We start from the raw sequence: 25439 nt of genomic DNA on the forward strand, positions 1-25439 counted from the left end.
TGCAACCACAAGGGAGACCTGGCTTGTTACAGAACTTACAGTGTCCATCCCATAAAAGGAAATCAATGGCTAAGCAAAAGTCCAACTATTCTTAGTGCTGTGACATGAAGAAATTTCTCCTGAGAGTTTGCAACAATGCAGCTGGTGGGGAAGTTAACACCACCTTCTAGCAGACACAGGGTCAGTTTCATAGGGCTGGTTTTTACATTATGCAGCTCAATAAAAGTAGTGGGCTTCTAAGTGTAGGGTGGCTCTTTGATCCTCCTGCAGGTGTTAAGAGCTGGGTCTGAGACTTCTGGAAGAATGCAGGAGCTGTGACTTTATGCAGACCTTCCTACATGTTTTCACTCCAGATCAACATGCTGGTAAGTATTGGATTGAGGAGCTTGGGATTTCTCCCTGACAGTTTCTGGAAGGCAGTGTTTTTGAGCTAAGAGTTTAGTTCAGATACATGTACTAAGCAGCCAGTTGAGTTGGGCTAGAACTGACTTCTTTTGTAAATGGAGGGACCTGGTATGAATATCTTCTCAGTATACCAAGTGCCTACGTCTTGGCTTCTAAAGACCATTCCCTACTAAAAGGAAGAAGGAATCTTTGGAGAAATGTCTGATTCCAGAGCTGGAGCTGAAAAAGTCCAAGGTGAGCCTGTAACATCTTTTTGTGCCAGAAAAAAGGAAGAGCACACAAAATGATTATGTTCAAAGGGCAAAGAGCCACTAGAAGGGGATGCCGCTGGCCAGATCTGGGATAATGTGAGCATCCCAAATAAATAATATCAGTAGCAGATTATAACTTATTGAATACAAGAGGAATCCATGAATCGATACTGATATAGATAGATAGATCAATAGACAACTAAGGGAGGGGAAAAGCTCTTCCTTATAGCTGAAAGCCAATACATCAATGTAGAAAGAACCATGCAATCAGAGGTAACCATCATAGAAATAACCAATTCAGGTTAGAATTATCGATGAATGCTAAAAGCAAAGTTTGAGGAGGAATAAGATATTTACTTGGCCTCAAAGTACCTGCTCTGAGATACTTCTTATAAGGTGAAAACTAGTAATTTTAAAGTGAAGAAACCTGGCAGACACCATCTGAGCCAGAGATAGAAGTTAACATCATTCAAATTAGGAAAAGCTGACCTTATGTGCCTCCTGATATAATGCACTGGGAAGGACAGAGCACCACTTTGTATTCTTGCCCCACAGACATAACCTGAATCTAATCATGAAAAAATATTAAAAACCTTAAGTTGAGGCACTTGCTACAAAATAACTGGTCTATAGTCTTGAAAAAATTAATGTCATGAAAGATAAGGAAAGACAGAAGAATTCCACTAGATAATATGAGATTGAGAGACATGACAACAAAGTATGACCTGGGATTTCCTAGAATATAAGAAGAAATGGTTGGGAAAATCGGCAAAATCTGAATCAAGTCTGCAGATGCTACTATATCAGATTAGATATAGTAGCATTATGTCAATATGCATTTTCTGATTTTGATAATCCCACTGTGGTTTTGTAAGACTGTCCTCACTTTTACATAATGTATACTAAAGAACTTAATGGTAAAGTGGCATCATGCCTACAGTTTACTTTCAAATGATTAAAAAATCTCACATGTATACATGCATTCACACATACATCTACATGTGTGTCTATATCTAGAGAGAATGATAAAGTAAATGTGGTAAAATGTGGAAGATCATTCCTTCTGCCCCTCGCTCCTGAGGTAGCATGGTGAACAGGATCAATTTCAGGATCTGAAATGAGTTAGCTATGTTGAGCTTTTGTAGCCAGATTCACTCATCAAATTGTCCTCAATGAACTCTCCTATGGTTTGGATCCACGGTCGGGCCAAGAGGTATCTTGACAGGCTCCCTAAATTGTCACCAATGGGTGCTGCGGTCTTCATGTGCTCAGCATGGTGCCAAGGGGAGGAGGGAGTGAGAAGACCATAAGACGATGGTTTGACCACCATGTAGCTTAAGTCTGCCTGGAGAAATGTCATTGACATGGGGGAAGTGGGAAACAGAACAGGGGCCAACGGGGTGCTCCCCTTGCTGGGGAGAGCTGAGCTGGTTTGAGGAGAGAGCACAGGACTGGCTGAACCCTGTGAGGCCTCATGGAAGAGGCTGAGCTTGCTTGGACCTTACAGGGTGTGAAGAATTTGGATTGGTTGGGGGACAGGAGCCGTAGAAAGTGGGGTGGGAAAGACAGAGAACAAAGCAAGCCGGGAAGAACCTGAATATTCTCAATGTGTGTTTTCCAGGGAAAATCCATTCTAGAAGAAAACGACTTTGAGTTGAGAAATTTCATATGTGATACTGGTACTCAAGCGTTTGTTGCAGTTATTCTGATACAAGGTCCTGCCTATCAGTTGGATAGGAATAAAGCCAAAGCACACCTTCGGGTCTTTGTGAGGGCTTCCCACCAACCACATTTGGCTGGTTTGGTAATGAGAAAGTTCAAACAATATTCCTTGGGGGCCATGTTGGCAATAGTTGATCTGTGTGATTGGATGCATTTTCAAAGAGTTTGTTAAGGGTGCCTTTCTGCATAGACAGTGTTCCACAATCGCCTGAGAGAAGATAAGGTTGTGTGGCGTGGATGTGTGATTTATATTTGTTGATGGTACATTATTGTAAGTTACACTCAGTCTCCTAGGCAAATGGGGGTGGGAGAGAGAGGAGTTTGCACAAAGAGAGTCTCTTTTGGAGTGGGTGGAGTTTGGGGCCTTTAATGTTCAAATGCATTTATGATAAGAATAAATGTCCGTGTGAGGAGTTGGGACACTTTAAGTAGTTGGGAGTACTTTTCACCCAAAGAAAGACAGAGCAAGCCCAAAAGGAAATGGGGGCATTGGTGCCAACACTCGTTAAACAAAGATACTCATGCTCTTTTATCATTTTCTTTGAAAACAGAATGTTAATAATAGTACTGTTTACTGCGGGATCTCTGCTTTTGAACAGAAGTTCAAATTTATCTTCCTCCCAAAGGTCAGGAAACCTCATCTCCCCCTTATTTTCTCATCCAGGGAGAATGCAAATGCAAATACACATGCAAATGATCTCATCTCCTCATGGACTGTGGCCACTTCTGCCTGTCCAGGAGAAATGGATGCTGGCTGCCCTGCTTCTCCAGGCAGGGGCCACCCTTGCTGCATCCTGGCAATGATGATGTGGTGTCCACCCGAAGTGCGGTTCTGGCTGGGAGTGCGGGACGGGGGGCTCATGGTCTTCCTGCTGGTCCCCTCCTCATCGAAAATGTTTTCTTATGTATATGATTCCATTCCATATTGTGTGGTAATTTGTTTTTATGTGAGGAAATAATTAAAAATGGTTTTGACTTTTTTTGTTGTTGTTGTTTGAGACAGGATCTTGCTCTGTTGCCCAGGCTAGAGTGCAGTGGCACCATCATAGCTCACTGCAGCCTTTCGACCTCCTGGACTCTGCCGATCCTCCTGCCCTAGCCTCTCTAGTAGCTGAGACCACAAACGAGTGCCACCATGCCCAGGTAATTGTTTTTTTTTTTTTTGAGACAGAGTCTTGCTCTGTCGCCCAGGATGGAGTACAATGGCGGGATCTTGGCTTACTGCAATCTTTACCTTCAGGGTTCAAATGATTCTCATGCCTCAGCCTCCTGAGTAGCTGGGATTACATGTGTGTGCCACGACGCTTGGCTAATTTTTGGTATTTTTAGTAGAGATGGGGTTTCACCATCTTGGCCAGGCTAGTCTTGAACTCTTGAGCTCAAGCCATCCTCCTGCCTTGGCCTCCCAAAGTACTGGGATTTCAGGTGTGAGCCACGGCACCTAGCTAATTTTGCCATTTTAAAATGGTTAAAAAAAATCCAAAGTGAAGAATAATACTTTATGACATGTGAAAATGATATGTGTCCATAAACACAATTTATGGCAGAGTTGAGCTGTTGTGACGGAGACTACCCACAAACCCTGAAATATTTACAATCTGGCCCTTTACAGGAAAATCTTTGCTTAATCCTTGCTCTAAAATACCAGTTCCGTAAGGGCAGGACTTTGTCCTTTTTATCTTTGCACAATGCCAGGCACATGGAAGGTTCTGGAAAGTCTTTGCCTGTTGAGTTTTTACCTTTCAAAAGGCCTTTTGCATGGTTTTGGAGGCTCATCCTTCCCACTCCTCCTCCATTACTGCAGGGGGAAGGGATACTTAGGGATAGAGCATTTTTTATTGATATGGATACCTCATATTCATATTAATTAGAAACTTCTGGAAAGCGATCACCCTTCCCATGTTTTGCTCTTCTGAGAGCCAGCTTGTTCCTCTGGCAGAGGGGAGGAGATTTGCCAGGGAAATCAGATAACATCAAAGGGAATCCCTGAGCACATAATTAGGTAGCATGAAAGCCTTGGGGCATGGCTGCTCTTGGAGTCCAATCTCCTGGCCTTGGAGAGTCTCCGTTGGACTAGACCCACTTTAAAAAGGGGCACAGAGATATTCCTAGTTGGCAGAGTCTCTTGTGTGATTTTGAGACTGAAATCTGGGGACAAGTTTGCTTTTTGGATGTCTGCTTTAAACTCTCTGTATTTATGTCAGATGGAGTTTATAAGATGTGTGGTGAATACTGGGTGGGAGGGGAACCTATACAATAGACTCTTAGTAAAATGTGTCTTTAATTTTTACATTAAATGACATGACAGCCTTCATAGGGAAGCCAGATGTTGCCCACAACTGGTAGAGCCCAGATTACATAGCGTCCGGTGGAAAGGAAACTCTTTAGAGAGTCTGAGACATATTTAGAAACGCCACACCTTATTTTTAGAAAAATCATTTATTTTTTTCATCCTTTTTATTGAGCACTGACCATGTGCCAGATTGTGTTACTTTTTGGGAACAGAAAAAAAAAGGCATAATCTTTATCCTCAAAAGTGTAGTCTGTTGACACCCACATGTGGTCAGTCACCCATGAGACATCATGGAGATTTGCAGAAACTCAACAGAAGCAGAGGGAGGACTTTTGAGAAAGGTTCCATAGGGGTGGCATTTGCAGGGAGATTTGTGGGCAGGAGTTATTGGAAAGGTAATGGAAAAGGGTATCTTAGGCAGACACAGTATCACAGCACATGTGCAGGCCAGGGTTGAAATAATCCATGGCATATTCAGGAATTTCTGCAGCCTATGGAGGTAGTGGGGCAAAGGACAGGACACCTGGAGAGGTGGCATGTCTGTGACAGGCAAAGGTGGTTGGTCTCTATTCTCTAGCTCCTCAGAAGCTATTGAGAATCTCTGAACTGGGGAGTGAGGGGATGAGATTTTTATGTTACAAAGTTTATTCTGACAATGATGAGGAAGGGAATTGCAAAAACGAGAGACTACATTTAGGGAGATCAGTATGGAGCATGGTAGTGGTCCAGCAGGAGGGCTTGGTGGCATGAACCAGGGCAGCGGCCAAGCCCCTGAGAGGAAAGGATGTTTGGGTACTAGAGACAGGTACAAGATGGAACGGACAAGCTTAGCCAGGGCCGTCTCATATGGTTGTGCAGGATGTACACTGCACAACTCACCACATCTAAGGGGTACGGCTATATAGACCTATTACACAGATTTCCCAGCAGATGGTAGTAGAGTGTCTCGAGGAGGGATGCCTTTTGCTCATTTGCATAAGACAGTCTATGGGCTGGCAGCAGCCCCATGGGAATAGCTGGGCTGTGGAGCACGTGGGAGGGAAGAACACAAGATGATGGCCAGGTCATTTCCGACCTGGGCACCTGGGAGACAAAGTTCCTTTCATTAAGATATGTAATGCATGACAGGAAGCAAATCTGAGTTTAGGACACATTATATTTTAGGGACTTGAGAGCCACCCCGATGGAGATGCCCAAGAGGACACAGCTGCCTGGGTCTGTAGCTTAGGAGAGAGGCATGGGGCTGTGCCTGTGGGAACTACCTCTATACTGACGGAGGTGGTGCCCAGAGGCAGGAAGAGATTGCCTGGGAAAATGTGCAGAAAGGAAGCATTGAGGGTGCAGGACAGAGCCCTGGGGAACCACTGAGGTTTTGAATTGCAGGTAGAGGAAGGGAATCTTGAAAGAGACAGGGAGGAGGTGGCTGGAACTGGTTGCCTGGAGTTATTCCCATTGCCAGAAGGTAGAGGCTTCAGGTTTGACCAAGACCAGGTTAACTTTTTTTTGTGTGTGTGTGTGGCAATTTTAAGTGACTCAAGACTTTTTTTCTATGTGCTTAAGAGACCAGTCTGGTTTGTGACCACATAGGAGATTTCACTCATTTATTCCTCCATTCATTCTCTCTGTACCTATGTATTTATCCAGGGCCCACTATGGTCCAGGAACTGCTCTGGGTACTGAGAGAATAGCAATGAGCAAGATAAGGCCTTGCTCTCACAGAGCTTACATTCTAATTGGTAATAATTAAATTAATGAGATAATGTCAGCTGGCCACGAGTGCCACACAGCATTGTATGATGCACAGTGGTCAGAGAGCTAGTTTCTCTTGGGTGATCAGAGAAGACCTCCTGAGCAAGATCTCTGTGCTCAGGATTGGAAATCCGTGTGGCTGCAACATGTGGTGGGAAAGAGGTTGGAGGTGAGAGCAGACAACTAGGCAGGAGCCAGGCCAGGGGGATCTTATAGGCCACGGATTTTTCCAAGTGCAGTGAAAATCCACTGGAGGGTTTTAAGCAAGTGAGGTGATTTGCTCTGATTTATGTCTTATTAAGAGTGCTCTGGGCTGGGCACGGTGGCTCATGCCTGTGATCCCAGCACTTTGGGAGGCTGAGGTGGGTGAATCACTTGAGGTCAGGAGTTCGAGACCAGCCTGGCCAATATGGTGAAACCCTGTCTGTACTAAAAATACAAAAATTAGCTGGGCGTGGTGGTGGGAGCCTATAATCCCAGCTACTTGGGAGGCTGAGGCAGGAGAATCACTTGAACCTGGGAGGCGGAGGTTGCAGTGAGCCGAGATCGTGCCACTGCGCCCTAGCCTGGATGACAGAGTGAGATTTTGTCTCACACACACACACACACACACAAAAAAAAGGTGCTCTGGCTGTTCTGTGCCAAGTGAACTTTGGTAGCATGGTCATTAGCAGATAGACTAGTTGAACGTCACGGCCTCCACATTATGACAACTTAATCTGGGATGGTGGCCATAGAGAAAGACATATTTTGGAAGTAATACCCGTAGGATTTCCATGGTAAGGGACTGAGAGGAATCGCCGATGACGCTGTAGTTTTTGACTTGAGGCACTGTATGGCTCATGATAACATTTATGGCCCTGGGGAAGATGAAGAGCGGAACAGACTCTAGAGGACTTGGGAAATCTCTAGCTTCTGCTTTGGCCATACTGGTTGTACAAGCTTGTTAGGCCAAGTATGCATTTAAATCTTTGAGTGCAGAGCTCAGGGGAGAGGTTAGTACTGAAGATAGAAATTTGGTGTCACAAAGAAAAAGATGGTAATTAAAGCCAAGGGCTGAAGTCGCTGAGAAGGAAAGTGGGGGACAGGACTCTGGTTGGAATAGGCTCTGAGGCATTTTGGGAAGAGGAGAATAGCTTGCAGAAGAGAATGGAAAGGCACTCTTATTGAGGTAGGAGGGAAAGCAGTAGGGGAGTCATGAGTGCCAGGGAAGAAAGTGCTGGAGAGGGAGGCTGTGGTCAAGTGCACTAATGATGTGGAGAGAACAGGGAACACAGAAACAGTGGAGTGGTCTTTGGATCTGGCAGGATGGACGTTGTTGGTGAGTTTTGGTGGTGTGGCGGGAAGGGAAGCCCGTTTGAGATGGGAAGTAAGAAAGTGGTGAAGGAGAGGACAGGTGATTCTTTCTAGAAGTCCTGAGGGAAAGACAGCTGAGAAATGGGATACTACTAGCAAGGGACATGGCACCAAAAGAAGTATAGTTTTGTTTTTCTTTGTTTGTTCTTTGAGATGGTGGATATTAGGGAATGTTTTGATGTTGATGGAAATAGAACTATTAGGAAAAATTGGTGGTGGAGGAAAGAAAGAGGATGGTTATAGTCCAAAAGTCTTTGAGTAGGCTGAGGGAATGGGAGTTGGAGATGGCCCTTGATGGAACCGGGCTCCACAGCAACAGGAGGGAAGAAAGAGGCAGAGGCCCAGGTGTGTGGCAGAAATGGGAAAGAGGGAGAGGCCCAGGTGTGTGGCAGAAATGGTCGTGAGAAGATGCCAGTGTTCGGTCTGATTGCTTCTATTTTCTCAACTAAGCATGAGACCAGGTTGCTATCTAAGGGGGAGGTGGTGTTGAAAGACTGAAGAGAGGGAAGAAAGTAGAAATCATGAGTTTGGTTAGTTGGAAGATAAAAAGACTAAACATTTAAATTAAATTCATATTACATCTGTGGATTTTGTTTCATCATAAGAAGAGACCCTAGGGTGAGACATGTGACAGGTACCCCCTGAAGGCAAGTGCACAAAACGTCTAACACCCTCCGTGCCCCCTCTCCACTGGGCCACAAACTTCCTGGGTCATGAGTGCTCACTGTTCATGAGATGCTCCTTATACCTGGTCAAGTATATGTCAGACTGCACTCAAGGACAGGAACGCCACTGTGCTATTCTACCTTTCAATGTGGCAGTGGAGGACACCTTGCCTGGCTGGCACAGGAACTCAAAGTGCCCACACTGAGACTCTTCAATATCGGGGATGAGAAATCCAGCCACAGGTGAGGCTTTTGCTAATTCATCCACCAAACCCAGGATGTGACTCCATGCAGCTGTATTGAAACCCAGCCCCGCCTTGCCCTGCTGGGCCTGGTTTGTGGGTGGCCCCTCAAGCTGCCTTCCCTCTCATTTGTAGTCATGACCCATCTGTTGTTGGCTTAACAGATGCGACCTTTCTCTTCCCCTAGCCTTGGGGGTATGGGGTGACACAGGGTCTGCAGGCCATGCTGAACATGCTGAGGTCCCTTTGGGGGAACAAAAAGAAATTCTGCTGGAGGGACCAGGAAAGTGCTTGAAACTCTCTCTTGACCCATCCGTGTCGGACCTCATGAATCCTTAACATCATCTAGGGGGATCACGAACCAGCAGCATATTTGTTCCCCTGAAGTTGTACACCTTTTCCAACTTTGAGGAAACATAAAGTACATATTACTGAGTATGTTAAGCAAACAAAGCCCTGCTTTTTATCACTACTTTAGTTTTCCAAGTTGTATTAAACATACTTAATTTTGGGCCAATGTGAATGGAGCCTTAGTCTATTTTAGACTCAGTCTCTACAGTCTAGCCATCTCAGTTATCCCTTATTGTACATTCTCCTCTAATCCCATTACTCATCAAGCTCTCCATTATCCGTCCGCTTTCACAGATTTCTATTAATATTTACACTATATAAAACACGCTTGAGGAAATGTAAAAGGAAATGTATTTACTTAGCAGATGAATAATTAAAATCTTCCTAGGATGGCCTCAGTATGAGTCGTCGTCATCATCATCATCATCATCATCATCATCATCATCATCATCATCTCCAAAAAGGGTCTTGTTGAGTGTTTTACAGTGGAATGGAAACCCCAGCCGAGCTTAATTAGGCTGATCAAAGCCTATATCTTTTTATTATAGTGCTTTCTGGCAGGGAATTCAGAGTCAAAATTGATTTTTCGCTTTCAATGTTAAACTTTTTTTTTTTCCTCCCTTAAGGGTTTGTCAGCTGGCTGCTTGGTTGCACTTTGGGTTATACTTGGCATGGCACCAGGGCATTTTGGATGGGGTTAACCCAGAGCTTCAACTGGCACAGTCACCTGATAACACTGAATTGGGTAGAACTGGAGGGTGGGAGCCTCTAGACTGCCCTTTCAAGGGACTCAATGCCAACTGTTATGCAAGACTGGATCATTCCTGCCTGCCTCCTGCAGTCAGGAAAGGGGAGCCCAGTGGAGAAGCCATGGCCTGTAATCAAGAAATTATATATCATTGAGCCATAGTTGTTGGTGCATTAATGAACTCGAATCAATAACCACTATCTAGGAGCTCCTCAAACATGCCATAGGATTTATGTAGGCTCCTCTAGAGGGGCACTGGAGCAGATAGACTGGGGAAGGGGCAGCCCTGAGACTGCATCCTGGCTTTATCACTTCACCAGCTGGGTGACCTTGGTCAAGTTACTGTCTTCCCAACCCCCCCACAAGAGCCAACTTCCTCATTTGTTAAATGGGAATGGTACCCACATTTCAGAATTGCTTTGAAGATTTAAAATAATCCATGCAAAACATCTAATAAGGTAATTGGCATCCATTAGGCATGAAATGAATGACAGCTATGAGAACAGTATGATTCACAGAATCCTACTGTCACTCTCTTAATTGATTGAGCACCTGCTACGCACCAGGCTCCACAATGAAGGATGTGCATGATTATCTCATGGAATCTTTTTGTAGGTACAAGTATCATTCCCATTTTTCAGAATGGGGAAAAAAAAGATTTTGTGAAGATAAGGAATGTGATATACTCAATCAAAGGGATAGTCAAGAGTGGAGACAGAATTTGAATTCAGTCTGTCTGATCCCAGTCTTCACCAGTGCAGAAAGAATTTAAAGGCTAGAGGAGAAGTTCTGCAAAGTAGCCAGCTTCAGTCTTCATCAGTGAAGAAAGAATTTAAAGGCTAGAGGAGAAGTTCTGCAAAGTAGCCAGCTACAGATTCATTTCCTGGCAAGTCTAGTATGCTTGGCAGTATACAATGGCCAGCTTGTCAAAATGTTAATGTGACATTTTATATCAGGCAAGATAGGCTAGATTTTACCTTGGTGACAAGCAACCCAAATTTCAGTGGCTTAACCCAACATAAGGTTATTTCTCAGTCATCCTATATGTCACATGGGACTTGGCTTGGGGTCTACTCTTCAAAGCCAGTCAAGGGTCAGGAGGACAGAAGCTTCTCTGTGATATGTGCTTCCACGAGAGCCTTAGAAGTGGGAAGGGAACACACTTTGGCTTGTAAAGTTTCCACCAGAGGGATACTCACCTCTTAATGTTTCTATTGATGGGACTACTGGTCACATAGCCCTGTTCAACAAGAATAGGGAAATGCAATCTAATATGTGTCTGAAAGGATGAAAGCTGGGAATTTTTGGTGAACACGCTAATGACTACCACATATTTCAAAACCTAACTCACAAAAAATTTTTCAACTCAGCTTACTGGTTTTCAAAACCATGAGGTGATCTGTGGTAGACTGAAATTGTTGCTCTCAATGATTTATTCGAAGCTCCTGTGAAAAAATTATATTTCCCCATTTTATTGACATCAGGCACTGCCATATGACTTGCTATGACTAATACATTGTGAGCAGAAGCGAGTGTTTGGCCCTGTCTCTTGTTTTTCCCTGACATAAGAACGGTGTGTCCTATGTAGGTGCTGCTCCTTCAGTCTGCATCTTGGAGAAAACAGGCTGTAAACAGCTGCTGCTGCCATGGTAGTGCGAATGAGAAATAAACCGCTGTTTTCAGCCTTTGGGGTTGTTTGTTACAGCAGCATAAGTTAGCCAAAGCAGACTGATACAGTATCTATCATTCTTTCTATGTAAACAGAGAATAATGAAATTGGCTACATAGAAATTCACATTTACTGTCCACTTTGTTGAAGTATAGCTGTACTTTAAAGCAGACGTATCTATAAGAACTAACCATGAAAGTAAGTATTATTTGGTTAACAGCACAGAAATGCATTTTCTAAATTGGAACATCAGCTGATACCTCAGAATTCTTATGAAAAATCTAGGAGAGGAAATGGGAATATAGAAATCATATTGTTTTCAAATGTAAACAATTCGTCTTGTTCTCACTGAACAGTTGCCTCAGAAGACCTGGGAGTAATCTACATTCATGTCCACTTTTGGCAGAAATTGGAATGATGAGACGTTACTATCTATAGGAATGCAAAGTCCTTTCTGACTGAGTCCAGTGATTCTCATTAATTCAGATCCCATTGATTTGTCATTCATGGCAGGTAGCCGGGGCAGAGGCCAGGCTGGCTTTTACCCTTGCATTGTGCTTGTGCATTGTGTGGCTTGGTGCTCACAGGTTAACACTCACTGCTTTGACTATTCAGAGTGGTTTTAGAGGGGAGTCATTTGTCATTCTATCACAGCACTAACTGCAAGGTCCCTGGGGACAATGAAGATGCTTGCTGGGACTGGGCCTCCCGACTGCCCGGCCTCCTGTCCCTGCAAAGCTTTACTCTTTCTTGTTTTTCGCCTGTGTGGTCTATAGAGGAAGAGATGATCTGCTCTAATGGAATTCAGGGGGTTGAAAGGTTACCCGTGAGTAGGTACCATTATTGTTCCCATTTTAGAGTTGAAGAAATGGAGACAGACAGAGGTTACATAAGGCAGGGAAGGGAACAACTGTGGCTTGAACCCAGGATGGCCTGATGCTGTAAATGACACAAAGGGGCACAGATGAGCTGAGCTATAGCTGAGAGAGGTTAATTTGGAAAAAGAAGCTTACTAACTAATTAATATAACAAACAAGGTTATAAGTGGGTGGGTATGCCACTGTGGAGCAAGGGCATGATTGACTGGAGAAGCAGCACCTCAGGCTGCTTAGCTGTTTAGTAAGTGTGTGTGTGTATATATGTGTGTGCATGTGTATCCATGTGTGTGTATGTGTATTTGTGTGTGCATGTGTATACATGTATGTATACCTGTGTGTATGTATATTTGTGTTGCATGTGTGTATATGTGTATTTGCATGTGCATGTGTATATACCTGTGTGTACGTGTATTTATGTGTGCATGTGTGTATGTGTGCACATGTGTATGCATGTATTGTGCATTGTGTATATATGTGTCTGTACTTGTGTGTATGTGTGTGTACATGTATGTATACGTGTGTATTTGTGTGCATGTGTATGCACGTGTGTATGTGTGTAGGAGTGTGTGTGTGGGGGAGTATCTGTGTGCGTGTGTGTGTGTGAATAATTTACATAGCTTTCGCCAGTGATCCTCTTCCGGTCATTAGAAATTGTTGAGTAAAACTGCTTTGCTGGCAACCTGCTGTCCGCACTTGTATTACTGAATGCCCTAGGAAATAATAAAACTCTATTTGTTTAAGGATATGCTAATTAGAGGCTTCACACGATTTGACATTCATCTCCTAATCTGGATGATGCTGTTCCTTTGGAAGATGAGTATTGACTTTAGAGTTTGGGTCTGAGCTAAATTTAGATGCTAGTCCAATTTTGTCCAATGGCTTTGAATTCCACATTGTATATACTGAGAGATCATCACTCACTTCTATTAAGCATCTAATTTAGTGGCTTCTTATGGCCCATTTGGAGAAGGAAGAACAATGGATTTTCTGGTACTAGTGAACAATGAACAATTTTTGCTTTTTTCAATCACAGTAATATATGGTGACCTTGACTCCTTGTCTTCTAAAGTATGGGAAATGTTTAGTGGAGTTATAATGCTAGGTTTCTTACAGTAGCCTGCCTTTTGGGAGTGGTAGGAAAGTTAAGACTCTATGTGTGCACCGTAGCATCCAAAATCCGATTGTTAAGACATTTGGTGAACCAGAACACAGTGTCCCCAAGCTGTGGAGGATTATAGAGAGTTTACCATATTTGGGGAGCAGTTGTCACCAGTTTTTACCCAGCCAGCCAATGATACTACTGGGATATATTATATTGAGATAGACATTTTGGAAGGAAGCCCTGAATAAATGAGTTACACTTAATGCTCAAAAAGAAAGAGCTGGGTTTCTTGATTTATGGGTGGCAGATTTTGACCTAGGAAAAACATATTCGTATGTCTTTAAATTGAAAAAAATCACTCCTTATAGAGATTCTCCAGGAAGACGCCTCTATGAAGAGTTTCACCCAAGTTCTTAGCATTTCAGAGCTTACCAATTAACTCTTTTCCCAGGCTGGGTGGTTGGGGTTATAACTCTTAAGATAAAAAATGGTAAAATTGGAGATAATGGCTTGGCAATGGAGGGATCAGCAGTAAATTATCAAAAGGAGAAAAATAAGATTTGAAAAATGTAGTGGCTATGAAATATCATTACTAGAAACAGTTTAAGAGCATGGTGATGCTTACCCTCAGCAGTCTTATCTTTTCAAAGGCTGCAATCTCATATTCTCCCCTGCTAGAGTAGATCGGCATTTTTGATTACAGTAAAGAAAAATGTGCCTGGAAATCAGACCTGACAGAACATAATGTTCTTCCAGGGGTATTTTTGTAGACAATGCTTATTTAATTTTGATTTCAGAATTGTTTTGTGGTACATCTCATTTTGATATATGGTTGTTTAAAATTCATGTCAATGCCTACGTAATTTAAAAATGAATTGATAACATTTGGAAGCAGAAGAACATTAAAGGAAAAGAAGAACTAATGGTGAGAGAAAAGAGGGCACATTAATACCAGTCATCTGCACATGAAATATCAGTTGTTGACTGGGCGCGGTGGCTCACGCTTGTAATCCCAGCACTTTGGGAGGCCGAGGTGGGTGGATCACCTGAGGTGGGGAGTTCCAGACCAGCCTGACCAACATGGAGAAACCCCGTCTCTACTAAAAATACAAAATTAGCCGGGCATGGTGGTGGTGCATGCCTGTAATCCCAGCTACTCAAGAGGCTGAGGCAGGAGAATCGTTTGAACCCGGGAGGCGGAGGTTGCAGTGAGCCGAGATCACGCCACTGCACTCCAGCCTGGGCAACGAGAGCAAAACCCTGTCTCAAAAAAAAAAAAAAAAAGAAATATCAGGTGTCTTTTCTGGGTGCATGTCTCTGCCGAATCATCATGAATCAGCAGCATTCATGGTGCAAAGGTCACTGAACACACAGTGCCTGACAACACCACTGGTGGCTGTGGCTTTCAAGGTCCTGCCCTGCTAGTGGCTATTTGACCTTAGCCAAGTCACAGGTCTTGTTGGGGTTCCATTTCTTCATGTGTAAAATGGGCAAAGATTACCTCCAACTCAAAAATTTTATGATCTGTGGTGTGATTTACGTGACTAAAATTCTCTGCCTGGGAATAACTATACTAGTGACAGAACTGAGCTCTTCTGTGGTGAAGGATGGGTGATAGGTTGCCTTCACCTATTTCCAGTGAACCCTGGCTGTCCTCCTTGTTAACTCCCAGATGGCAACTTCCGATTAATCAGCCCTGCCTCCTTGTCTATAAAGTGTTCTCTGGTGTGTTTCATCCTCCACTTTCCCCAGTGTTCTATGCAGTATTTAAATCTTTCAGAAGTTATCTTCTTTAAGAAAAACTTATCAGCAAACAAACAAACAAACAAAAAAACAGATGGAAGAAGAACTCATAGATTAAGAGGCTTACAAGATATCTCAACCAATCACCATGTGTTAACCTTATTTGCATCCTGATTCAAACAAGCTGATTGTAAATAGAAAAAATTGTGACATGTAAGAGACGATCGGAAGTTTGAACACTTGGTAGATGTTGGATCTTAATTTATTGGTCATTATTTTAGGTGCCATAATGGTATGATAGCTATGTTTTTAAAAGAATCCTTATCTTTTGGGGCACATACTGAAATATTTGCAGATGAAGATGATGTGATTCTGGTGGGCAGCCAATGAGTGGGGATACAGAGGAAGCAAGTTTGACCCTGAATTGATAATCACTGGAGCAGAATGACGGGGACACAGAGGTTAGTGATACTACTGGGCCTGTTTTTGTGTAAGTCTGATAGGTTCCATCAAAAGAAGTGTAAAATAACCAAAAGGCTTAACGGGGACTCATCCTTGCAGGCACATTTGCCGAAGAGTGGGTAAGTGCTGCCTGTCGCAGTTGTATAATCGCTGGGGGTAAATGTGGAAGTTCGTCAATCAGCAAGGCCGTAGTGGGGGCTGACTGGCAGCAAGCCCAGCGCTGTGTGGCTGTCATCTTGCCTCGAGGCCCATTTGCCCTCTATAAATAACAGTCTATATGAATGCTTTACTATTTTAACACACATGGGCCACAGCTGCTGAGCACGTTTGTTTACGTAGCTATGAAACCTTCTGTAAACACCACTATCTCAAAATCGCCCATGTGTCAGGAACATAAATGGCCCCCTTTAAAAATATATCTGCAGATGAGACACAGCCAACTCCTAGATGTCTGAGTGGCTGGTGTCAGAATTTTCCAGGGTTTGATTCATTTTCAAAAATAGAACCACATGACTGGAAGGTTCTTGAAAGGTCGCTTGGCATGTCCCTCCTGACTTCATGCGGGACCAGGCCAAAGCCATTCGCAAAGGACTCGGGGCTGTTCTGTGTGGGCGTGGGTCCGTCTTTTGTGCAGTCCCTTCAAGGCCATGAAAGGGGGGCTCACTTCCAGCCTTCAAGGAGCCCACTTTCATTTTCTAAAAATGGAACCTGACCCTGCAATGCGGCTGGCGTTAGAAGGCAGTGCATCCACAGAGCACCACTCGCCTGCACTGGGCCTGAGCTCCCAGCAGACGGAAGGACCCAGGTGGCCTCCTGCGGGACAACTCGGGTCTCCGGAAAACACCATGTTGGGATCATCCTGTGCCCAGGATGCCTGCTTCCTATCAGGGAAGAGGGCACCACGTGAAGGGGGCCATGTGGGCCTCTCCTCCTCCCTGGAAGAGGCCTGCTCGTGGAGACCACTGAGCACAGCAGGTTAAGGTCAACTGTGACATTTTTGAAAGAAGTGATGAGCGCAGGGGAAGCTGTTTTGTGTCAGCTTGCTATTATCACGGCTCCTGATTTCCAGTCCAGCACTACAATGAATAATTAGATCCCTGTGAATTTGTTTTCCTCGAGTGTGCATTTGGTCCACATTTTTTTTCCTGTGGTTTTGAGAGATTGAAGCATTTTTCTCCCCTAAGGGCCTGTTTAATGCCCATAAATCCTAATTGAGCTTTTCATTCACAAAGAAACAGTATCCTGCTGAAGCGTAAGAGATCAGCTGTGCTGGGGGTACTGAGTTGTACGATTCCCCTGAGGAAAAGACCAAGACACTTCCAGTTTCCAGATACCTCCAGAACTTTCTAGAACCCCCCCCCCCCCACAGTCTAGAAATTAGAAAACTATTTTTTAAAAGAAAATGAGTAGCAGTTGCCTTTTCCCAGGGATGGGGTGACCATTTGGATTGATTTTGCTGGTAATTACTCAGATTTCTCTATGAAAGCTGTAGAAAGGCCATAGGGTGCTCAGAGGCAAGTATCACTGTTAATTACCAAGAAAACCATATTCCTCCCTTTGGAAAGGCTCACTCATTACCAGCTGTCATCAGAAAGACAGGGCCTGCCCCAGGGAGAATTCTGACTCAGGGACATCACAAAGATAATTTGCTTATTCCAGATCTATTTATTTTACAGAGATTGGGCTCTGGTTTGAGGGAACACAAAGCTTAACTCCCACAATTTAAATCTCAGAATCAGTAACCAGAGGGTACATCTCCAGTGGTTTCTGCTTCTTGAGCTTGGAGACACTGCCCTCTCTCATGTCCTCTTGGGGGAATTTATGGTGAAAAGCGAAAAGAAAAACTGCATCCTGAGTGGTCAGTTCATAGTGTCAGAGGCTGTAGCTCTGTGGCCGCTAGGGGGATCCAGAGTCCCTGTGCTCAGCTGAGGTTGGGGAAGTTTCTGGTCTGTAGGAAAGTGACAGCTCCCTGTTTGAATTATTTCTCTTTCCTCCCTCCTCCCCAGCCTCCTCTCCCCCTCCTCCTCTCCCCCTCTCTCCCTTTCTCTTCCCTCCCTCCTCCCCTGCCTGTCTCTCTCCTCCCCTTCCTCCTTCCCTGCCTTCCCTTCTCCTCCCTCCTCCCTTCTATCTCCTTCCCTCCTCCCCTTTTCCTCCTCTCCTTTCTCCGCTTCCTCCTTCCCTGCCTTCCCTTCTACTTTTCCCTTCTATCTCCCTTCCTCCTCCCCTGCCTCCTCCTCTCCCCTCCACCCAAATATCGCCTCACAAATGCACCCCCAAATCAGGCTTAAGGTACAGATAGCCCTGTTAACACCTGGAGCACTTATGTCTTATTTTGCAACAGTGACTTTTGTTATTCTTTAAAGCTATTGTTATTCTTTAAATAGCTTTATAGCTATTTAAATTCTTTAAATAGCTATAAATATTCTTTAAATAGCTATATTTAAATTTAAATTTAAATATAAATTTAAATTTAAATTTAAATTTAAAAATTCTTTAAATAGCTATATATAAAGCTATTCTTTAAAGCTATTGTTATTCCGATTAGGTTCCTGTGCCTTTTGTTCTATGGGAACAAGACCGCTCCTACCATTGAGCTCCATGCAAAGCCCTTTACTCACGTTTTCACTGTTTGCTGCATTTAAAAACCCTATAGCAAAAGTTTCACACCACCACCGTAAGAGAAATTTGTTAGAGGTTGTGACCTTGCCTGTTGGGTACGGGGAGGTAGAAACGTGGGACCAATGGCTTTTCCCTAAAAGGGATCACAGGATTAAGTTACTTGTCACAGATTGATGAAGAACATGGGGCCAGCCTGCTGGTCATGCAATTTCAGACACTATAAACCACCCGAATCTCAAGCTGAAGACTTAAAAGCATAAAAGGGCTGATGGTATCAGGAAAAAGGACCCCAAAGACACTATTACTACCTCAAAGAACAATAAAGGCCTTAATGAATTAGGATTCTGGTTTATACTTTCCCTGTGACGCACTATGGTTATCTTGAGTCCTAGCTGATGGCTCTGTTTTGGGGGATGTTACATACAAACATGGCCAGAACCTGCTTTGCTGTTGGGATGTGTAACATGCAAATTTCAGACATGAGCGAAGACGTCAGTAAAAACAGACCATTTTCTCTATTTCCTGAACAGATCATCTTCCTTAAAACATCCCAATGATTAGCCATTAACAGCAGGAGGGCCGGCAGGATTAAGATGAATGGATCTTCAACTTTTTTCTTTTCCGCTAGAGTTATTTACTGTGTCTGCAGCTTTATACTTACTGGGAGCTCAGCAGGTTGAATGTGGAGAGATATTAGGCACTCCCTTCATACAAAAGAAAAACCAATGCTATAGGCCTTATAAATGACTCTCAAAGAATGGGTGAAATTGCCTTTTTATTAAAGCAGTTTGTCAGGCTTCCTTTGAAAGGCTTAACTTCCTCCTCCTAACTTGGTAATAAATAACCTCAAGTATTTAAATTAGCAATGTTTTAACGCCAATTTAAAAAATGCTTTAGAGACAGATCAGAGTTTAATTTAGGTAAATATTTGGAGACTTAAAATATATTACATGGTGATTTTTCATTGTTCATTAATTTATTTTCCAAAGGGCTTTTAAAAACTAAATGGTTAGGCTTCTTGGTGGATATACTTCAGGTGAGACATGTAGGCATACCATGTCATGAAGCAAGCGATGTTGTCAATATTGAGTGAGGTTCAGTATTCTAGATCTTGTAATAGATAAGAACATCAGGTCCAGTTTAAAATGAGCATCTATCCCACAGCCATCCCAGGATAGAACACATCTTACCTGTGGCTTCCACCATTCCTTCTAGGATGACCACAATTTCCAGTTCCTCTTTGGGCAGCTGGGCTTTGGAGATCTCCCAGAAAGGACTCTGTTGGTTAATTTCATGGCTAATGATCAGCGGTGACACCAGAAACAGACGGTCATCCCCCGTGTAATAGCCTACGTTGATATCCGTCTGGTTCAACGGGATGAACTCCCCCTCTGAGGTCTGTTTGGATTTGATCAACTTGGCTCTGATGGAAGCCTCCACAATGTGGGAATTCCTAAGGTCCCCTACCCGGAACATCAGGCACAGTTTCCCATCCCGCATGGAGATCACTGCATGGGTGGAAAAAACCAGGGTCTCTGCCCTCTTCTTGGGTTGAGAGATTTTTACAAACATGCATCCCACCATGAATGCATTAACAATGGACCCCAACACAGATTGGATTAAGAGAAGAATAATTCCCTCCGGGCATTTATCTGTGATGACCCGGTAGCCATAACCAATGGTGGTTTCTGTCTCTATTGAGAATAAAAAAGCAGAGACGAACCCGTTGAGGTTGGTAACACAAGGAGTCCAGGAGGGGTCCTCTATGTGGTCCATGTCTCCCCGTATGTATGCGATCAACCACCAGATCATTCCAAAAAAGAGCCAGGTCACTGTGTAAACCATGACAAAAATCAATAGGTTGAATCTCCACTTCAGGTCCACTAAGGTGGTGAAGATATCGGTCAGGTAGCGATAGGTCTCCCTCACATTGCCGTGATGAACGTTGCACTTTCCGTCTTTCCTCACATACCTCTGGATTTTCCTTTTGGTCCGGTCTCGGCTGATGTGTCTTGGCAGGTCATCCCTGGCCTGCTTAGGCAACTTTGGCTGGTGAATGGCCACTGGGCTCTCGACGTCCTGATCCATGGAGTCGCCCTCCAGGACGTTAGCTGGTGGTTTGGAGAAAAGAAAAGAAACACTGAATGAAAGGCTGGCTCTTTGAGGACAATGGAACGGCACACTTTGTATGGGCTGGTGAAACCAAATACCATTTGTGTAGCTATAAACAAAGTAGACAAAGCCATTTTTATTCCACACCATCTGGATAGGCCTCTAGTTGACTTGGACTTCTGTGCTCTTCGATCTAGTTTGTGTAAGTACTTCACCATCCTGCCCACCAGGACGGAGCTTATTGCTGCAAAATTGTGTCCCTGCCAGCAGGTTCTACTGAGTCAGCTCTCACAGAGGGATGCCTCCCAATTCTGAGATGCTGTGGCATGGGAGAGGCAGTAAGCTCTGATGAAGGAGTCCTCTTTAGATTCAGACAGGCTTAGCTCTACTACTTAGCAACTCTTAGTGGGCTCTTGGCCATGATATCTGTTATGGACTGTATTGTGTCCTCACCAAATCCATATGGGGCTTGAGCCCCAACCCCTAAGGTGACAGTATTTGGAGATAAGGCCTTTAAGGAGATAGTTAAAGGTTATATGAGGCCATAAGGTTGGGGCTCTAATGTAATAGGACTGGTATCCTTATGAGAAGAGGGAGAGACACCAGGGGTGCACACAAACAGAGCAAAAGCCATATGAGACACAGGGAGAAGGTGGCCATCTGCAAGCCAAGGAGAGAGGGCTCCCAGAAACTAACCCTGCCAACACCTTGATCTTGAACTCCAGCCTCCAGAATGATGAGAAAATAAATGTCCATTGTTTAAGCCACCCAGTCTGTGATATTCTATTATGGCAGCCTGAACTGACTTACAACACACTATCCAAATTCGTAAGCCTCAGTTTCCTCATTTACAAAATGATCATGATACCCAACTCACAGTGTTGTTATAAGGTTAAACAAAACCATGTATGTGATCTGTGCCTGCATGTAACAGACTTGCAATCAATATTTTTTTGTAATAAGTTGTTCCCTTGTCACTTTCCTTATGTTTAGGGCAAGAATCTTCAACAAGCTCTTTGAACTATTGGCCAAATTTCAGGGTTTAAAAAACATTTCTGGTTTTTGTCGGTAAGTATGCATGCATTGTACTTTAATGGTTGATTCAATGCCAAGGTAAATAAAAAAGGGTGGGGAAATGTTCTCTCTTTCTGTGTGCTTACATATTGATTTGGTTTCTGCCTCCTCAACATTCAACATCTGTAATTTTAGCTTGTGGTTATTTTCTTTCTTTTAAAAAAGTTTAATTTTTTTTTTTTTTTTTTTTTTTTTTAGAGATAGGGTCTCGCTCGCTCTGTCACCCAGGCTGGAGTGTAGTGACACCATCATAGCTCTCTGCAGCCTTGATATCCTGGGTTCAAGTGATCCTCCCACCTCAGCCTCCTGAATAGGCACAGGAGGCTCAGGCTTATGCCACTATGCCTGGCCAATTATTTTATTTTCATGGAGATGGGGGTCTCACTGTGTTGCTCAGACTGGTCTTGAACTCCTGGTCTCAAGCCATCCTTACACCTTGGCCTCCCAAAATGCTGGGATTACAAGCATGAGGCGCCATGTCTAGTTATGTTCTTTCTTATGGCTTTCATGATTAATGCATTGGTTCACTCATTAGTTAATAATGCATTAGGAAAGCTCTCCTAAAACTTGAGTGCAGGGGAATTTTGGAACCGATTCTGCTGTTTAAAAGCATATAATCCACTTATGAAATTATTTATTTGGCCAATAATACTAAAGTCTTCTAAAAGTTTGGTAAGAAATTTCTTCCTCCAGACTTAAATTCTGTGTCCTTTGACTCTGCCATGTGTTTCCTTTATGGACACTCTGTTTTTAATCTTGGTTAAAGGAGAAATGTCATCTGTCCACAAACCATCATTTATCTGAATAAGAACATAGCCGGAGATGGGATTTGAGTGCCACCAACCTAACTTATGAGTTAACTTTGCTCATGGATGATCAGTTGCCTTAAAAATCAATCTCCTGGATCTGTTTTTGTGTTTCAGCCTCAGGAAGAGACAGCATCTGTTCTGCAGAGCCTACTCTCTAGTCTGACAGCTTTGACTTTTAGATGATCACCCTCAGTAGTCCTTCATTGAAAATAAGAAAAGTCATTCATTTGTAAGAAAATTTGCATTTTTCCCTTTCTTAGAACAAGTACCAGGATAGGTGTTGATGGGAGGCTGTTGAGGTTGGGAGGGCTGAAGGTACGGTGGGTGTGTGGATGGAAGTAGAGGCCATGTCCTTCTCACTGGAGGTGGGTTGGGATGTGTGGAGGGAAGCAGAGGCCATGTCCTGCTCACTGGAGATGGGGTGGGTGTATGGATGGAGGCAGAGGCCATGTCCTGCTCACTGAAGATGGGGTGGGTGTATGGATCGAGGGCAGGGGCCATGTCTGGCTCACTGGAGGTGGGTTGGGATGGGTGGAGGGAGGCAGAGGCCATGTCCTTCTCACTGCCGCTACCCCCTACATGGCAGGGTGTTCTTGTCCTTGAATGGTCAACTCCGAGCTCTCACTGCTAATTTTGTGCTGAGTGGAAGTCTCTAAATATGACTTTATATGGAACGGTGTCTGGGCTCAAACTCTGCCTGGCTGGGGAGACCCTGTCTGCAGAGCCCTGTGAAGGGTCCAGCAGGCCTGGCGTATATCCCGTCTTGACTGCTGGGAGGCTGCCCAGCTGTGCAAAGCCACCCTAAGCTCTTGTCTTTCTGAGTCCTTAAGTGGAAGAAGAGGGTTTGTCAAATTAGCTGATTCTCAAGTCTTCAGTGATATACTTAAAAAATGTTACAAAGGAAATTTATTCCTGCCTCCCCTCCATCTCCAATTTGTAGGCTTTATCCCTTTTCTGACTAAACTGCAAACCCCCAGCTCCAGGCAATTGTCCTGACCTGGAAGAACCTGTCTTGAAAGGTTAATGAATGAGTAGTCATCAGTGCTCTGGAAAGTCTGGGGGGATATCTGTTGCTCCCCTAAAATCCAGTTCCTCCCCAGGGCTGGACCACATTTCCCATCCTCTTTGCATTGAGGGTTGGCCATGGTGATTGAGTCCTGGCCCATCTGGAGTTGACTGTGTCTTCCTGGGCCATTGTCCTAAATAGTGGATGTGTCCCCTCCTTATGCCTTTGCCCCTTCTGTGGGGGACAGTGAAGTCAAGAGGTGAAGGAGCCTGGATCCTGAGTCATGGGTGGAGAGCTGCTATCTGTCTAGAAACAAGAAAAGCAATGATTGTGTTTGACCCATTATATATTTTGCATCTGTTTTCAAATTGAGCCTTATCTCTAATGTTGTGGGCAGAAATATATGACACCTGTAAGCAGATAGAAGAGTGGTCAGGGGGAATGGTTGTGGGAAAGAGCAAAGACAGAGAAAAGAAAGCCGAAGATGAATGTTTGGGTTTAGTGTTTGTAATGAATTAGTCTGGGGTTAATTAAATGCTTGTGTTTGGTATTAGGGGAAAAAATGTAATGCAATGCTACTTCATTGCCTTTAAAAACCAACAAAAAGTAAACACTGCATATTCTCATAGGTGGGAATTGAACAATGAGAACACTTGGACGCAGGGCGAGGTACATCACACACCGGGGCCTGTTGCGGGGCCTGTTGGGGGGTGGGGGATTGGGGGAGGGATAGCATTAGGAGAAATACCTAATGTAAATGACGAGTTGATGGGTGCAGCACACCAACATGGCACATGTATACCTATGTAACAAACCTGCACGTTGTGCACATGTACCCTAGAACTTAAAGTATAATAATAATAAAAAAATACAATAACAATGGGAAACAAAAAAACAACAAAAATTTCAAAACAAAGAGAAAAAGCCAAACCGCCCTGGTAGTTTGTTTGGAAGGTGGCTCCGGTGGGTCCCTCACAGGTGAGGCCGTGGGTGCAGGCCAGGTGCATCCATGGGGAGATGGGGAGGGAAGGCTGGGCCTTGCATCATGGCAGCTGGTGGGATGAACAGGCATGGAGTTGAGAGAAATCAAAAAAGCCAAGGAAATGTGAGAGTTCTGGGAGAGAAGAGACGAACGAGGAGCCCCGAGGGGCCAGGAAGGGCACAGTCAGAGAGGAGGAGAGGGTGTGGGGCATGGGGTGGGTGAGAGCAAAAGAGGGGCCAGAGCATCAGGGCTGTGTCCAGAGTCATCACAGGGAATGGGGCTAGGGAGAGAGGGCGAGTCCAGGTCTGAGCAGGGAGCGGCAGCTCAGCACTCACTGGCATGCATGCAGATGTTGCAGGGTAAATATAGAAGGAAATGGTGATCACATTTTGTGACATTTCTTTCTTTCTCGGAATCCCAGGTGTGAATTTGAGCGGGAGATCTGAATCGCATCTCCAGGAGCATTTTGAGCTGCTCCGTAGGGCAAGTTGCAGCTGTGGTTGGGAGAGCAGACATTTCTCCCATGTTCCTGCACAGCTGATGACACAGGCAACTTCTTACCACCAAGGATAATGTAGAGGGGGTACACCCTCTGTTAATCATGAAATGCTGCACAAATGTGCAAAGGGACCCAAAGAATGGCACTGAGAACTTTGATGATTTACTTGACTTTGAGAGTAGCTTTTCAGGATTTTGGCTCAGAGTAAATGTGGGCCTGTGTGAAGGTCAGTTTTTCTCCTCCTCTCTTTTGTTTCTTTCTCCTTCTCTTTTAGAAAAATTATCAATTTACATGGAACTAGCTAAGGTACAAAATAGCCTCATGTTGAAATTTAATCTGAAAGAAATAATAATAAATGACAGAGCCACAGCTGGGCGGAGCCTTGTCCTTGAATCAGTGGGATTGTGTTGTTGCATTTCAGGTACAGCTCTTGTTGCAGGGAAGCCTCCCCTGGTGGCCCTGGTCTGTAGTAGATGTTTCTTACATTTCAAGTTGTATATGAATTTTGCAGGTGAGACTTCCAGTATCCAAGAAAACATTCAAAAAGTACTTTGAGACTTTTTAATGTCATGGGGAAAACCTAGTTGAGAAAAACAGGATAGATCTCTAATGTACCTGCAAAGTCAAAGATTGGAAGGAAATACACCAGATGTGAATGTTAATAGGGCAATTTTGGGTGGGGGGTTCATGGGTACTTTTAAT

At 44.0% G+C, this 25439-nt stretch overlaps 1 protein-coding gene across 1 annotated transcript in view; it reads right to left on the reverse strand.

The window, feature by feature from the left end:
• Window positions 1-25439, reverse strand: part of KCNJ6 (potassium inwardly rectifying channel subfamily J member 6) — a gene marked incomplete at its 5' end in the record, with an annotated part of 300469 nt that overhangs the window by 70093 nt on the left and 204937 nt on the right. The window contains 1 exon segment of the mRNA NM_001133628.1: window positions 19446-20366. Coding sequence (NP_001127100.1) covers window positions 19446-20366 — 921 coding nt within the window.

Source organism: Pongo abelii, chromosome 22, assembly GCF_028885655.2.
Source record: "Pongo abelii isolate AG06213 chromosome 22, NHGRI_mPonAbe1-v2.0_pri, whole genome shotgun sequence".
Taxonomy (NCBI): domain Eukaryota; kingdom Metazoa; phylum Chordata; class Mammalia; order Primates; family Hominidae; genus Pongo; species Pongo abelii.